At 40.2% G+C, this 15,793-nt stretch overlaps 1 protein-coding gene across 4 annotated transcripts in view; it reads left to right on the top strand.

Moving 5' to 3' along the window:
- IRAG2 (inositol 1,4,5-triphosphate receptor associated 2) overlaps positions 1-15,793 on the top strand; it is a 42,128-nt gene that overhangs the window by 8,591 nt on the left and 17,744 nt on the right. For all 4 annotated transcript variants that reach the window (XM_065674095.1, XM_065674088.1, XM_065674078.1 and 1 more), the window contains exons 10-21: positions 1,091-1,168; positions 1,714-1,770; positions 3,957-4,016; positions 4,126-4,190; positions 4,288-4,387; positions 5,993-6,106; positions 6,465-6,566; positions 9,938-10,101; positions 11,581-11,695; positions 12,124-12,286; positions 14,528-14,589; positions 15,499-15,564. In XM_065674095.1, the coding sequence (XP_065530167.1) occupies positions 1,091-1,168; positions 1,714-1,770; positions 3,957-4,016; positions 4,126-4,190; positions 4,288-4,387; positions 5,993-6,106; positions 6,465-6,566; positions 9,938-10,101; positions 11,581-11,695; positions 12,124-12,286; positions 14,528-14,589; positions 15,499-15,564 (1,146 nt within the window). The remainder of the gene's footprint in view (positions 1-1,090; positions 1,169-1,713; positions 1,771-3,956; positions 4,017-4,125; positions 4,191-4,287; positions 4,388-5,992; positions 6,107-6,464; positions 6,567-9,937; positions 10,102-11,580; positions 11,696-12,123; positions 12,287-14,527; positions 14,590-15,498; positions 15,565-15,793) is intronic.

Here is a 15,793-nt window from a genome sequence, read left to right as displayed (position 1 = left end):
TTAGGTTATCAAGATATCTTTCATTTTACAAGGGTGACTTCTCATAGAACTCTGTATCTTGAAGCTGCACTGTGCTTTAGACTTTTCATCTGCTAGGTATGTAAGGATACGAGGTTGGGAGAAGCACTGAGGACAGGGACAAACAGGTGTTTTTCCCCCTCTTTTTCAAAGCTTTATAGGCAAAATAAAAATATTTCTGGTTAACATAGCTGTAAATAGTATAACGAGGTTGAAACAACCTCCACTGAACATTTTTTGATGTTCACTTCTGTTTCCTTCCTTTAAGATACAAAAGAGAAATCTTATATAGAAATGTAACCCCAAAAAAACTATGCAGTGACTGAAGGCTCCACTTGCAGATAGATCCATTGGCACTGCCTAAGGACCTAAATGAGGCTTGTAGGGAATATACTGCTAGTGGAGCTGTATCTCTTGGTTGGTTTTGGGTTTGTTGGTGGTTTTTTTTTTCCTATTTTCTTTTCTTTTGTTTTTCTGTTTGGTGTTTTCTTGTTTGGAGAAGAGCCTTTCACCACTTTATTTTGTTAGAGTAAATGTTTTATAAGCCATTTTTTTATCAGGTGATCACATATTTTAATAGTTGCTTACAGCCTGTATCTTAGCCTATTTAGGGTGAAAGCGAGAAACAAGTTAAATTATGCATAGTAGTGAAAAGAGGCACTTCATGGATTTGGGATCTTATGATACCGACATCGTAGTCATCGTTCTTTGCATGCTTACCATGCTCAAGATTAGTCTTTCTGAAAAGCTTGTAATTCCAAATAGCTATTAAACAGCATCTTTCCTAAAATAATCCTCATGCTGCAGGCCTGAAAGCTTTTCCTTAGCTTTTTAGGTCTGCTTATAAATCACATTTTGAAGCTTTTCTCTTTTAATAGGGCTCTAGAGAAATTATGGGAAAAAGGAGCAGAAACAGCTTCAGTGGTACAAGCACATAGAACGCATGTGCATAAATACTGGTAGTGCTTTAGAGTAGGCAGCACCTTGGGGGTGGAGATGTCATTTTGCCTAGTTTCTTCAAGGAGAAACTGTCAATCAATTCAGCTGTGCCTGTACACTCTATCTTGTTTAGAATATTAGGAACAGCATGGATACCGATGGACTTCAAAAGAAGATATTGGAGCTGTCTAAAAATGCAGAAGAACTTCAAGTAAGCATTTCAGCTCTAGGAGGAACAGAAGGACAGCCTATAGGTTACTTGTGTCTAGTGAGAAGAATTTCTGCTTCTGGAAGGCAGGCAGCCCTGAACCTGCCTTTGTTAAAGAATTGCAGTACAATTAGACAATGTGACAGCTTTGACTAAGTTGCTGTCTGGACGTTAAAAACTGGGTTGATATAAACAGTCCACAGTTCCATTATTTCCTTTAAGGAAAGAATGTTTCCTTTTCGCTAAACCTTTTCCCCACTATTTGAGGAAAATATGTTAGAAAGCTGTGCTTTGGCTGATCTTGCTGAAACAAGGCAAGAACAGACAAGAGGAAGAAAAGACAGCCGTGAAAGCTGAGAAAGCTTTCACTTTTAACCGGGTACAAGATTTGAACTTTGAAGAGCACCATCCAAGGTACTCAAAGAACCTGATTTTTCTAAAATAGGGATGTTAATAACCTTTTTCCCTTTCGAGTAGGGCACAGGAACAGACTTGTGTTATAGTGCATACCAATGACAGGAAGTATTTTTGGTCTTTTCATTCTTTAGGTACAAATGCATATCTATGAGACCACTGTGGTGAATAAAGAGGCAAGCTTGGTCCAGGTTAGTTGCTCTTACTTCATTATTGTCTTGACTGAAAATACTGATTATGGGATGTTTTGTAAAAAGGCAAGGCAGTAGTCTTCGCTGTGGCACTTTTATTTCTACTGTTCTCACACTACAGAACCTGATCCTATAAATTGCTTCAAAGTAGGCGAGAACTGCTTTAGGACCTGGTTATGAGTCAGCATAATTAAAGGTTTCAGGATTCTGATTTTGTTTAAAAAAGAAAAAACCCCACAACTTATTAAAACAAAACAAACTTGCAAACTTCAGAAAAACATACAGAAGCTTCTAAAGGCTACAGGCTACTTCTTTTAACACCTGATGAAAGAACGTACCTGCAGAAGATCCTGTCCTTTGTGGTTTACTTCAGTTGCGTAAATTTTGTGCCAAACTGATTTAGAGCCCAATGGAAAGTTAAATTTGTCCTTTCTCATTAGTGAGGTAGAATTACCCAGGTTTTGCTGAAGACCAAACATTTCTGGTGTTGGTTTTAAACTTGTATTTTGTGTTAGAAAGCAAAGACATAAGACTACATAAGGGCGTTGGAATTCTCTGGATTCATGAATTATGCAGATAGCCTTCTAGGCTAATGGAACTTTTATTTAGCAGGATATGTTCTAAATCAGCTGATGAAATATTTGACTATTGGGCTGTTTGTAAAAATCGGTTTTGCAGCTGAATTCAAAGAGTGACAACCTGACTTCAGTGTGATCCAGCCAATAATTTAGCAGCAGAGTGTTTTTTAATAGGGTTTTATTGGGTTGGTTTTTAACTGAAGCAGCTTAAGGGCACAAATGAATTAACTGTTTCTTTTTGGTATGTTTTTAAATAGCTTTCATTCCTCCCTCCTTGAATGATTCAAAACTTTTGTGGCCTCGTTAGTACCCCTTAATTTTAAGAAGGCTTTTCTAGCTTATTGACTAAATGGGAATTCTGAGCGCAGATTGCATGTTCTTGTAGATAAAGGTGACCTTTTTGAATAACCTTGAAGAAACTGGTATGGAAAACTGAGTTGTTGGCTTTAAGATCTGTGGTAATTAGGGTTTACCTGTAAGCTAGAAAAAGCCCTCTCATAGTTTTTTTATACAAAGGTAGATTGGATAGGATTGTTGGTTATCGAAAATTATTATGCCAACCTTTCTTTTCCAGGCCTGCAGAAGGTACATGAAGATAAATAACGCTGTGGGGTTTTTGAGGGTTTGTATGGGGTTAGGGTTTTTTGCTGCTTGTTGTTTTGGGGGTTCTGTTTTGCTTTGTTTATGAGTATTTTTATTTGGTTTTGGTGTTTTATTGCTTTATTTTGTGTTTTTTTATTATTTTATTATTTTAAATCTTCAGCACCATACATCAGTTTTCTCTGCTAAGGCTGGAAACTTCATTCTAGAACCTTGCTTTTCCTATTTAGCTTTCTGTGTATTTCATCTCTTTCAAAACCATCAACTATTTTTAAAAATAAAGAGTAGGAAGAACTGTAGATAAAAGGGGTGAGAGGACCAGAGCTCCTACTTGAAATTCCTGTTTTTTTCTAAGAAATTATCTACTTCTCTGTGCAATCTTCTATTGTAATGGCATTACATGAGTGAAGCCCATTGCTGGTTTGGGATGCTAAGAAAACTACTACCTTTACTAATTCCTCAGTCTTACCATGAGGGTTGATATATTCTCTATCAGCTCTTTCATTAGGTGGTGTTTAATCCGATGGGTGTTACGCCCTATGTCTTTAATCATGAAAACTAATGAGAATAAACTCTGAACATAGCAACCAGTTTTAAGGATCAGTTGAGATTAAAGCTCTTTTTCATAGTCCAGTTTTTCAGCTAAACACAGAGTCCTTCCATTTAGCTTAAGAAGCTAATGCTGGTACAAAAACCAGGTAAGTAATAAAGTGTGGAAACCGGAAAGTGATTTTCTGTCTCTAATTTTAGGAGCTACATAGGAAAGGTCATCCAAGGGCTTTGTTAGCCAGTATGCAAAAAAATTCACCTTATTCTTTAAAAATTGCAACTATTTTTATGTTATGTAGTCAGGCTGCTGCTCAAACCTAAATAGCATGGCTTGCTGCTATGATGCAGCATTGAGTATAGTGTTATTCTGGTTAAAATACATCAGATGTAAGTGTTACAAATGCACTTCAATGTGCTAATTGTTGGGTTGTGTCATTTAAAGGCTTTTTTTCTCCACAGAAAGAGCAGGACATCGAAGAACTGAAGTTAACTATTGTGGAATGTTCCTCAATAATAGAGGTACGGGACCACGTATAGGTTTTTGACTATGAGAGGAGAAAGCATGCATATCCTTTGCTTATTCTGCATGACAAACTAATGCTCTAACCAGGTCTGATGTATGTTTTAGACTTTGCGGACAGAAAAGAATAAGCTACTGGAGAACATGCAACACATGCAGCAAGAGCTGATCTCGTGAGTATTGCAAACAAGCCCCAGGAAATGCAGTTTGTCAAGTCAAAAAGGGCGGATGTGTTTTCTTTTATTTATTTATTTTTCTTGCTTCTTTTAGAAATGGGTTGAATTTCCCATTGTTGTGCAAATTGAACAGCAATATTCCTGAAGGGACAAATTCACTGCACTGTGAACTGGAACTTGCTCAGTCTTCCGAGGTATGACTCAAATCTTTATTGAATATCATTCCAGTGTCTTGCATCAGTTGGGAAGAACAAAGCTCATGCTCTGTAGATCATTAAGTAGCCTTGGAACTCAAAGTCATTAATCCTACAATGCAAGCATAGAATGTGCAAGTTACACTATTGTCCCAATTATGTTGGAGAAAATACAAAGAAAAACAAAGCACTTGGAGATCTAAAAAAAAAAAAAAAAAAAGGGACTTTACAAGTAAATCTGGAAGACTAGAGTCACGCATGTAGCTGGCAGACTTATAGGAGAAGACATGAGTTTTCGAATATACAAAAGCTATTATGCTGCAGGAAGTAACAGTCTGTTTTCTTCTTGTACTGCCCAAATGAGATATGAACAATGATTTTCAATTGCAGGAGGGGAAACTTCATTTTCCTTGAGATCTAATGTAGTGAAAAAGAAAACTGAGCATTAGAGTAATCACCTTGACAAAGTTGTAGAGTCTTCACCTAATTTATTCTTTAGGAACTCTGAGCATCTGCCTGTAGGTAACATTCCCTTGCTCCTCAGCAGATACAATGGAGACTGATCTTTAGGGGGACATGACTGCTCCAATGAGGTCTTTGAATAGTAACTCGGAGGAGGACGGGGGAATCATCCTTCTGAGTCTGGCACAGGCTGACACAACCTTACTGCTGTAGTTGAGCCTGTCGGTTTGGAGTTGTAGTGTCCCCCATGTCCTCTGCAGAACACCTGGCATGTGGTTTGGTGACTTCTGGGAACTACGCTTTTGATCAGACAAGCTTCACATAACACTGGAAGTTTGGTCTCTAATTTACCATTCTGGGAGCTTTCCAGCACTCCAATGGGGAAGAACTGAGAAGAATCCCTAAACCAATTTATATGTACATTGTGCTTCTGTTTCAGATTTTTATCTGAGCTATTCTGTGCCCATTTCCCTGAAGGTATTCCATGGAGTCCCATCCTTCCTGACAGTGCTGTCTTCCCTTCAAATACAAGCTGTGTAGCAAAGTTGATAACCAATATATGCTATCGCAGGGATTTTTCTTGTGAGACTTTCCTGTGTTTTTACATGTGGTTTATTTGCAAACAGTTAGCATTTGCCACAGGAAAAGAAAAAATCTACTAATGGACTAAAACTACAGGCCTGGAAAAGAGACACAAATGGACCTGGCTAGGCAGCTCCGTTTTGAAAGTAATGTATAATCCCCTACTGCAGCTCCCCATAACCACTGTGAGTCATTGTGTTTGCCTCTCAACTGTTGCAATGAGACACAATTCCACCAAATCACCTGTAAAACAAGTAATGGCTCTGCTTGTTCATCACTTGGTAAAGCCTCTTCTGAATAAATATAACTAATTATTGACTTCCTCTTGCTTACTCCTGATGTGAAAATTTATATTGGATCACTTAGCAGCTTGGCTGGCTTGCTTTTTTCTTTTTAAATCCCCATGACATGAAAAGCTTTTACAAGTTTCAAGTTTCAGTAGCTCTGACCTTCTGGTAAATACAACGCAGGGATACTTCAGAGAAGTCTAAATGTCACTGATGCTGGTTTGCAATAAGGAGATGTCAAAATAAACTAGCTGGCTCTTCCATCTCTTCAAAGATTACCAAGACTGAATGGACATCCCTGGATGAAACACTGGACCGTGAAGTGCTGGTTTTACTTCAGGGACCTGAATATGGGGAAGAAAAATTTAAGACTGTCATGCGAAATCTGGTCAGTGGCAGAGCTCATGTGAATAAGGATATGGTCTTCTATCAGCCTTTTAACTGAGATGTCTCCTAGCACTGATACTTGGATCATGTTTACTCCTCTTGAAAAATTAAGAATAGCAGCTTCGGGAGTGGAGTGGGGTGTATACTCACTCTAACAGTGTCACTTGGCACCTACACTAACACTGTCACTTATAACCTGGGTAATTCTGGGCAGTGCTGTGTCAGACTAGTGCTGGAAACACCATGGTTTGGGGTTTGGTTGGTCGGGTTTTTTTGTTCTTATTTGGTTGGTTTTGTGAGGGGAGGGGTGGTTGGTTTAGGGTTTTGTTTGATTTGATTTTTTTTTTCTTGTTTTTCAGCAAGAGGAAGCCTCTGAAGCAGAGGAGCTGATAATGTCTTCTTTACAATGGGTAAAAGATTCTGACGTGAGCATGCAACATGTTTGGGAAAGAAAACTCGTGGTAAGCAACTGTTTCTCTAAAGCCATTTTATGTAATTGTGGGGCTGTGCAAAAGCTTGAGGTCGGTACCTAACTGCTACGTGCTATGTATATTAATTACTTGAGATCACAGCAGTACGTTTGGGGGCTGGAGATGGCTGTATGAAGAGAAATAGTCTTTTGTAACTTTTTTTGTGAGGAGGAGGAGGAAGGAGATGATTGCTTTTCACTTAAATACTGTGTTTTTCCTGACTTGTCTTGTGCAAGAGCTCACTTTGTTAAAACTGTGCTTGAAGGAAAGGGTAGATGAAGCAAGTCAATTTGAAGATGAAAATGAGGTCAGATGGCAATGTTATACTGTGTGAGCTATGAAGCTTGTCTTCCCACTACATGCTCCTCCGTGCCTTGAGCACCTATTTTCTACTATGCTCTGAATCTGACTACAATAGTAGTTGGTTTCACCACTGGGGAGGATGAAGGTGGCTTTATAACCAGACTTCCAAATCAAAACCTTCATAGCGTTTGCTTTCTTTTGAAAGGCAGAGAATTCTGTTCTATCTGGACACACTCCACAGGAAAAGTTCCTACAAAACCATCTCTTGCAACTTAATCTAATGTATTTTTACTTTTACTCATACCTCTCGTGAGGCTTCAAAGTAAAGGCTTTTGCTCAAGGCAATCAGCAAAAATAACTTCCCTATGTGACAGCAGCAGTGTGCAGGCACAACTCAACTCTTTGTCTTGTTCCCTCCTGTGTAACAGCACAGGTTCTGAAATTTTCATCTTGCAGGATGAAGCTTTTTCCTCTAGCCAGCCCCTTATTGCTAATCTGTTGTTAGGAACACTGCTATGGAAAACTCCACCAAGCTGTGTATTGATGCTGTCTTTCAGCTCCTTAATAGATGCAAAAACTCAGTTCATCCCACTTGGGTAATAGCAGGTGGCATCACAGTATGTGCTGCTTTAAGCTGTTAGCTTTTAAGCAGAAACCTACCCATTTCCTCTAGTGCTGCAAAATGCTGTAGCTGACCCTCTTCGTCTTTCCTGGGCAGGCGTGAGCAATCATTGGAGCCATCCAGTCCTGCAGCCAGCTTTAAGTTTGAGGGCTTTTCCTTTTTTTATGGGAGTCCTGAAAGCTTTCCTTTGGAGAATGTGCAAATGTCTCTGTCTCTTCACCCTTATATGACTTTGGGTAGACTCTAGGAAACTTCCGGCTCCTGCATTGTTGTAGCTCTTTGATCTTGACTAAAAACTTCCTCCTTCAAAGCTGTCACAGCTGAAAAATGCTTGTTAACTTACCATGCACGTTGGGATCGTATTCCTGTTAAACACGTGAAGCTAACAACTTCTGGTGTGGGTGTTGGAGTTGATCACGGCAAATGAATACTATTCTGGCTCCTAGATAACAATGCATTTGAAAACTACATTAACAGAGGATCAAAGACCAAGATTCTTTAGAAAAAAGGGCCCATCTTTCTGAGACTTGTAGGGATGGGAAGTGACTTCATGTCAAATGTCTTGTCTTCACCCAGTTAGATCAACCCAGATGTATGGGAAATATGATAGGTGGAGCTGAACAACAGTAGATCCAAAAAAGAAAAATTCAAAGTAGCTTCTTCTAACCTTAAAGTTTTTGTAGACAAATGGATTTAATCTCGGACTACATACTCCCACCTAAAGCCTAAACGCTTCCCCATCATTTCCTGTGAAATATATTATGGACATGTTCTGCTGGGGTTTCATACTTTTAAGCATGTTTAAAGTATATTATTCATAGACTAAATTTTAAGTCTGTGTTTATATTTAATATATTAACATATATTTAAGCATACATAGATGGTGCTGGTAAAAACTATTTCACCTTTCTCCTGCTGGAAGGTAAGACTGTGTCATATGTGCCCTGCTAAGCCTATGGCACTTACATGTCAAAACCATGTTGTTTCTAAGAGTGAGTGCTGCCTGCCTTGGCTGAGAAACTGGTCTTCAGGATGTGGGCATTTGCATATGGTCACATTCCATGTCATCCTGGTAAACCTATCTAGCTCTGGCAGCTGGGGTTTTTTTGTAGCATGATGCTGGATGTGCTTTTGTTTTTGTTTGTTTGAGGCTCACAAACAACTTCAGGCTCTAACATTATCTAGCAAGTAGATAACATAGCCCATGTTCTAGAATTAATGTTTTCCCCTTTGAACTAATGTAAAATCACAGAATTAGGAACCTCATTTTTACCTGACCTTTGTTTGATTTTTTTTCATTAAGCATTCTTTATAAGTCACTATTTTGCATGTTCTGTTGAACAAGGTGAGACAAAGAGGACTGGATTTTTCGTTCTCACTACTTTATACTGCAAGTTACAGTTTAGAGAAATAGAGGATTCTATGTTACTTAACACCTCATTATTACTCTCTTCCCCTTTTTATTCCTACAAATCAGAGGCAAAACTGAAAACCCCTGTCACGGGGTCATCTCTTGGACATTTTTCATCTGCTATATATGTACTCAAACTGAAATATGCATTTACCATTGTTAGGTTTTATTTTGTTGTAATACAAACTCAAATTGGTGCCAGTGGGCTTAGTTGTGCTTTGAGGAAATGGTCACAGAAGTCTAAATTATCCATTTTAGTGCTTCCGGCAAGATAGTCGTTATTAAAACTTCACTTATGAAATATGTTTTCCGTTGCTGTATCTGCACATCTTGTGACAGAGTTTTTCTGGGGTAAGTTAAGACTGCCTTCTGTACCATGTAATCTTCTACCATGTTTACCATAAATACTTACTAACTGTATATTTGTTTTACAAGGGGCAAAGAGGAAGAGAAGTATCTGTGCACCCTAGATCTACCTAGAAAGACAGGCTGAGAATAGCTTTTGATTTGAAGGAACCTTGTGAAAAAAGTGGGAGCCATATGTCAGATTGATCATACTGAAGGTGTACGTTTTCTTGTGCAAACTTATGCACTGCTCCGTCTTAAAGTCTTAAAGTACTAAAACTTGGCAGGAGTCTGGCCTGTATATCACCACATCCCATTGGATTCAGGTGCCGGAAGGCACAGGTTTGAAGTTTAGGTAGCTTTGCTAACCTGTTAGACTGCAGAAAACAGTTCTGTACAACACAAACACCCGTTTCTCCTTTATATTTTTTTCCTTATGAACATGTATTTTTCCATATCTCTCCCTGTTCCCCCACCCCCCACACCAACCAGATGTTGTGTGAGCAGATGACAAAATATTGTCAGTCATCCACCTTCTTTACTGCTGATAGTGTTGGATGTAGGTGATGATACTAAATGGTGGAGCAGAGAAATCAGTTCTTATCTCACCGTGGTTCTGGTTTACTCCCTGGCTCTACTCCTCGTCTAATCACATGGTAGTTCAGTTTCAAAATTCCACAGGCTCTCAAGCAAGAACTCGGAGAAAAAAGACACCTTTGGATCCAGAAACTTCATCTCTTGGAAAAATACAAGGAATCCCTAGATAAGGATTTTATTCGAATGGCAGCCAACCTGAGGAGAACCAAGACAGAGCAACTTCACCTAAGGAAAGAGCTCTCTGCCAGGTGCCCCTTCAAAGCAGTGTCTTTCTGTTTTCAGTTTGTTGTTGCTGTTTGCCTAGCCTTTTGGGGAGGGGTGGTGGTTTTGGGCTGGTTTTCTTTTTGTCTCGTGGAACAAAGTTTACTGAATTCTGAAGACATTTCACAGAGGAAACTATCTGATGTTCTGGAGAGTTAATCTCATTCTAGCATAACATTTACACTATGTGGGAGTTGAGGTTTATGTATGAGCTAACACACGATCTTGGAGATGTCTTTGAAAACACCAGGGAGACTACAGACTGAGCAGTTAAAGCAAGGGGGCACTGCCTATCTAGCAGGTGCCACCATTAAATAAACTGCTGGGTTTTGTGTGAAGCACAAGACCTGTAAAATTATTTCTGCAGGTGTTAATGTGTTGGGAGGCAATTGCTAGGTCAGACAATGTAACATTTCAGTTTATTTAAGGGTATAGCTTCAAGAGTTATTAAATATGAAAACATAACCTTAAATTTTAGCTTATTGGCACATGGCTCCTGCTATGAGTTTCGATGTGACAAATATGGCAGCAAAAGACAGCAGGGGCAAAGCTGCCTGCCAGCCCTCTCCTCAGACATTCAAGGAAGTAGCTGGTGAAGGGTGTTTTGCTGTTTTGGGCTTGGGTTTTTTGCTTGGTTTGGGTTTTTTGGCTTTTCTTTTTTGTGAGGTGTTTGTGTATTCTTCCAGAACAAGTAATCTGAATTTTCTGTCCTTGTGGACAAGCTTACGCACTGTGTGAGCTTTCTGCTGTCCTACAGTAAATGTAACTTCTTACACATATGCCTTTACCTGGGTTTGGGGTGTAAGCAGCTTCCTAGGGCTCTGCATCCCGGAGAGCTAACACGAAGCAGTCATACTATGCTTCTGCCTGACTTACCTTCTGCTTAACGTTGTTAATGTAGACCTCCCACATGCTCTGCCTTCACTCAGGAAAGCGCTTATAAAAACACCGATAGCTTTATTTCTTAAAGCTGCCTTTCTGCTTCAAAATTGTTTCTGGTGGTAGCAAGAAGGAAAAAAAACATGTGAAGGTAAGCTGGAGAAGAAATGGGCAAAAGGGTTCAGCAATGGAAAAGAAAGGGTTCCTTGAAAGCCATCATCTTTATACTGGTCCTGGTGGCATCTGCTTGACAGATCTTGCTCTTTGAGAATTCTCTGGATATTCCAGGAGCTGATACGCAGCTGGCTGGGCCTGGCACAGCAGTTGCACTGTTCAGCAGGAGACAAACCAGGGAAAAGCTCTATCCCCTTCCTAATTCTGAAGGTGCTGTATGAAAGCTTTCAATCTGCCTACTGGGTTGAATTGTGCTTAGAAAGAACCAGGTCCCTGGTGCTGGATCCTGCAGTATGTAACAGCTGAATGTGGTTCTTGATGTGTGTCTTGACAACGAGCATGTGTCATCTCCCGGGCATGCCTGCTCTAAAATGTCAGTAACTGATTGTGGTTTGTGTGCTTCCACCCCGCAGGCAACGCGAGATAGAAACTGTCAAACAGTTACAAGAAGAAACTGCTGGCCAGGCAGAAGCCCTTGGTTTAGAGCTGCAAAAAGCTACAAAGCAGCTTGAGGATGCCAGCAAACAGGTAAGGGATGCTCTAGTTCCTTCTACACAGGAAACAAATAGATGCAAAAGGCTACGTACAATGCATCGCTGCCCTTCAGAAAGGAAATCGCATGTTCGGAATGCAGTGCCTCACTGCAAAAGTGGAACCAGCAGAGGAAGTAAAATTTGAGGGGGTGGTGACAACAGTTTGCTGATGAAAGAGGCAGCATTGCATATTTGTGGTGGCTTAAAAAAAAAGAAAAGAAAAAAAGCCCAAAAATAGCTTCCATACACAGTCCACCCCAGTGTAAAAATGCAGAAGTTCAGAGGGAGCTTTATCACTTCCTGAGAAAGAACAGATGCAGTTCGGTTTCATTTACATGAACTGTAGAGGCTCCTTGTGTTAGCCAGGCTGCTTTATCTCCTTTTTATTCTCTTCTTTTTTCTTAAATGTTGGTTTCTGCTTAGGCGAAGGATCAAGTTGAAGCGTTTCACTCTGCTTGTGAGGAAGCCGCATCCTTCAAATGCAAGTTAGAGGAAGCCATTTCTGAGCAGCAGAAACTCAGGGATGTGAATGAAGCTTTAACAAGCACTTGCCAGTTGCTTCAGGAAAAGGTGGAAGACCAGAAAAGTGAGTAACTATTGGTGGTGTGCCAGCTTTCACTCTTGCATGGGCAAACCCTTTATGGTTTAGTTATGGCAAGGGGTAATGGGGCTGATCTGCAGGTCACCCGGTAAAATGCTCTCTGGAGTCTTGTTTGTTTGGTTTTCTCTTTCTTTCTTTTTTCCTTTCTCCTTTGACATCTGCAGCCTTGGTATCTGGGCTGAGAGTCAGGTGGGATCCCAGCGAGTGGGTGTTGGGCTGGACCAAAGCTGCAAAACCTCCTAACAAAACCTGTAATTCCAGGAGGAAAGGGTTAGTAACTCCATGGGAGGCACTGGCACTCCTTTATCAAAGGTGCTGTCCCCACACCTGAATACCCCACCTTATTCCAAACAAAATCCTACTTCTTTCCTTAGCTGTACCAGAAAGATCTGTTTTTGTTCTGCGTTCTGCTTGTTTTTGCTTTCTATTTTTGAATAACTGCATGGTACTAGATTGCTCTCTTTAGTGGAAAGCAATCATGTCATTGCATCATACACTCACAACTTTTGCTACAGAACCATGGAAACTTCATATTACCTCTTGCTCACTTGCTGACATAAACACCCCAAAAGCTTGGGCAATTAGAGAATGAAGTAGCTTGATTCCAGCACATGGCTTTATCTCTGCAAATTCAGGAGTGTATATCACTTGCTTACAGGAAAACAAAATTGACTGAATTAAGCCCATCTAAGGTTTGCATGCATTGTCCAGGGTAATGTGAATGATGCTCAACATATGTGCATTGTAAACAACTTTATGTGAAACTACCATTTGCCTTGTAGGAAAAATTACATGGGACCCTATGTCTTGGCTCTAAGGCACAACTGCTATGCACTGATGGGCAGAGACAGCTCCAGACTGTGTTTGCTGACTCCTGACCAATGTTTTGGCATTGTTCGTGTGTGTGTGTTCATGCTGTTTTCATGCTTACTGCTTCCTCCAAAGTGTGGAGTTGCTTTTTTTTCTTTTAGCAAGAGTCATAAGGATGGAAATAGTGTGCCATTTTTCCAGCTCTGCATAGATAAAGATCTTATGCAAAGTGAGTTAGAGTCAACTATAAGAGGGATAACCACTCTTTTCAGGCATGTGGAAGAGGCTGGTACCACTTTAACTCAAAAAAAGCTGGGGGGGGGCTGGAGGTAGATAATTTAGAAACCCTTAGACTCCCCCATAACATCACCACCCTGAAAATGGCTAAGACCTTGGCTTTAAATTCTTCCAGGTAGTTTGCAGAAAACTTGCTCTGCAAGTAAATGGAAATAAAATGGTAGATATGTAGAGAAGTTGTGAAGTGTTTACAAAGAGCAGGGATGCCAAACAGAGATGGGAGTGGGGGAGGACAGTACTTTATATTGGTTCCTGCAGAAAGCCAGATGGGTCTAGTGTCACTTCTGACCAAAGGCCTGAGCTATGCTCTCTTTCTCACCAGCTTATGTGCTCTGCTTCCCTACTTCTTCCCACCTGCATGGTAAGAGACAGGAAATTAGGGAACCTGTTGGCCAAGGAAGCTACTACTTAACCTAAGTCAGCCTGGCCCAGCTCCTTCTGTTTCAGATGTCTAATCATGCCTTGCCATTAATTGCTACAGCCCTCATCCAGTGCAAAATCGGAACAAGACTGAGGGTTGCCTCAGCCAGGGCATGGAAGTGACAGTGCCAGTGAAACCTCCTTTCACCACCACTCCACACATTATTTAGCTGTAGTATAAAAGCCACAGCTTAATAGTCTTGAAAGCCACATATGATAGACTTATGTCATGGTAGAAGTCACCAGAGGCAGGCCCTGGCATTGCTAAACTTGAACAAAGAATGTTTCTAAGTATAACATAAAGCGTGTTGACTTTAAAACTTCTGTACAGGATGTCAAATTGGAAGGACAAATGCTCTTCTTCCAATAAGCTGTAGCGGAATTGTCCATTTCACAGGGAACTGTGGCACCTTTATGCTGATGATGTGAGGAAGCATTGCTCTCCCACTTATAGCCGGAGGAAAGGTAACTACAAGGAAGAGAAAGTGCCCGGTGTTTTCTGTAGTGTTGAACACCCAAAACAAAATGCACTTTTAAAATTCTCTTTCCTGTGTAAAATTGTTGTACATAAAACTAGACTAAAGCAAAGAACAATGAGTTTGTGATAGGCAGTAGTCAGGTTTAAAGATGCCAAAACATCCAACCGCTTCTTATCAGATTATAAGGAACCCTTTAAGACTTGTAAATGTCTCTTCATAGCAACTGCTAATGCGCTGAGATGGGAACTGCTTCAAAGGAGACTCTGTGAATTGCTGTGTCAGGTATGATGCTTGTTTGGTGGGAGAGGAAAAGGTAGGCTTGCACAGGAGGTGCTCTGGTGGAAGGACCTCTACAGCTGAGAAGAACTGCAAATAATTTGGCAGCATCCGATTTCTTCTCTTCTAGCATGTACATAACTGAAGGCACATCATTATTTTCCTCCTTCAGCCTTTGGGGAGAAAAAATGGGCTAGAACTTACAGGTGTGGTGCTGGTGGTCTTCACTGTAAACAGTTACTGGTGATCATATCAGACAGGGCTGATGGAAATTTTCCCTGATGCATTGATGTGATTTGATCCCCTCAATAAGCCCTCTCTTCTGCAGGCAATCTTAACAGCCAAGTATTTAAAATCTCGTAATAAGATATTTTTCAGTATCCAGACGTCAGAATAGGCAGTGAAACAGTTTTTACTTCTGTGCCCCCCTGAAAATATGTTGGAAATTACATAACTCTGGAGTGCTTTGCTTTGAATAAAAATACTTTATTCAAGTTTGGAAGGGGGTGGAGGGGGAGATGTTGTGGGAAGACTTTTTTTTTTCCTAACCATCTCTAGTAAGGATTGCTACATCTCAGGTTTGAACGGTCTGGATTTAACATAGAACAACAAGGTATTTATAAAGGCAAACAGAGCATCTTGAAATGTATCCTAGGCTGTAACAGGGGCATAAGAGCAGAAAGAAAACTGTGGACCAGCTGCATGCAAATAGAACTTATATTTGTGCCTAAAGGTCTGCAGAAATAAAGGCTGAAAGTAGCAAAGGGAAACTGCCTGATTTTCCCAACAGCTGAAATATTTCAATTGGAAAGATAAAATTTATTATGTTCCTAAGCAGTAGTAGTGTTCTTCCTATTTTTTTTACCTTTTTGCTTCTATGGCTGCCTGCCATAAGCTATTTCTCTATCGCAACAGTGCTGTGCAGAGTTAGATTCTGACTACAGTGTGCTGCCCTTGTCAACTGAGCTGGTAAAAGAGAAGGTAAGTGTGCTGGCTATGACCGCTGCTGAGATGTTAAAATGTGACACTAGTTTTGTTGGGTTTTGGATTGTTTGGTTTGGGTTTTGGGGTTTTTTTATGACCTGAAGGAAATTACTAACTTCCCTTGTGAGAAACTCTGCCAGTTAAATATTCAATAAGTATAATTTGAGAGACATGTATATATGCATGCACATGTATACATGCATACAAAACTATACTCAAACCTTAC

Source organism: Lathamus discolor, chromosome 1 (assembly GCF_037157495.1).
Source record: "Lathamus discolor isolate bLatDis1 chromosome 1, bLatDis1.hap1, whole genome shotgun sequence".
Lineage (NCBI taxonomy): Eukaryota > Metazoa > Chordata > Aves > Psittaciformes > Psittacidae > Lathamus > Lathamus discolor.
Note: the sequence above shows the minus strand (reverse complement) of the source record. Positions and strands in the feature narration are given on the sequence as shown.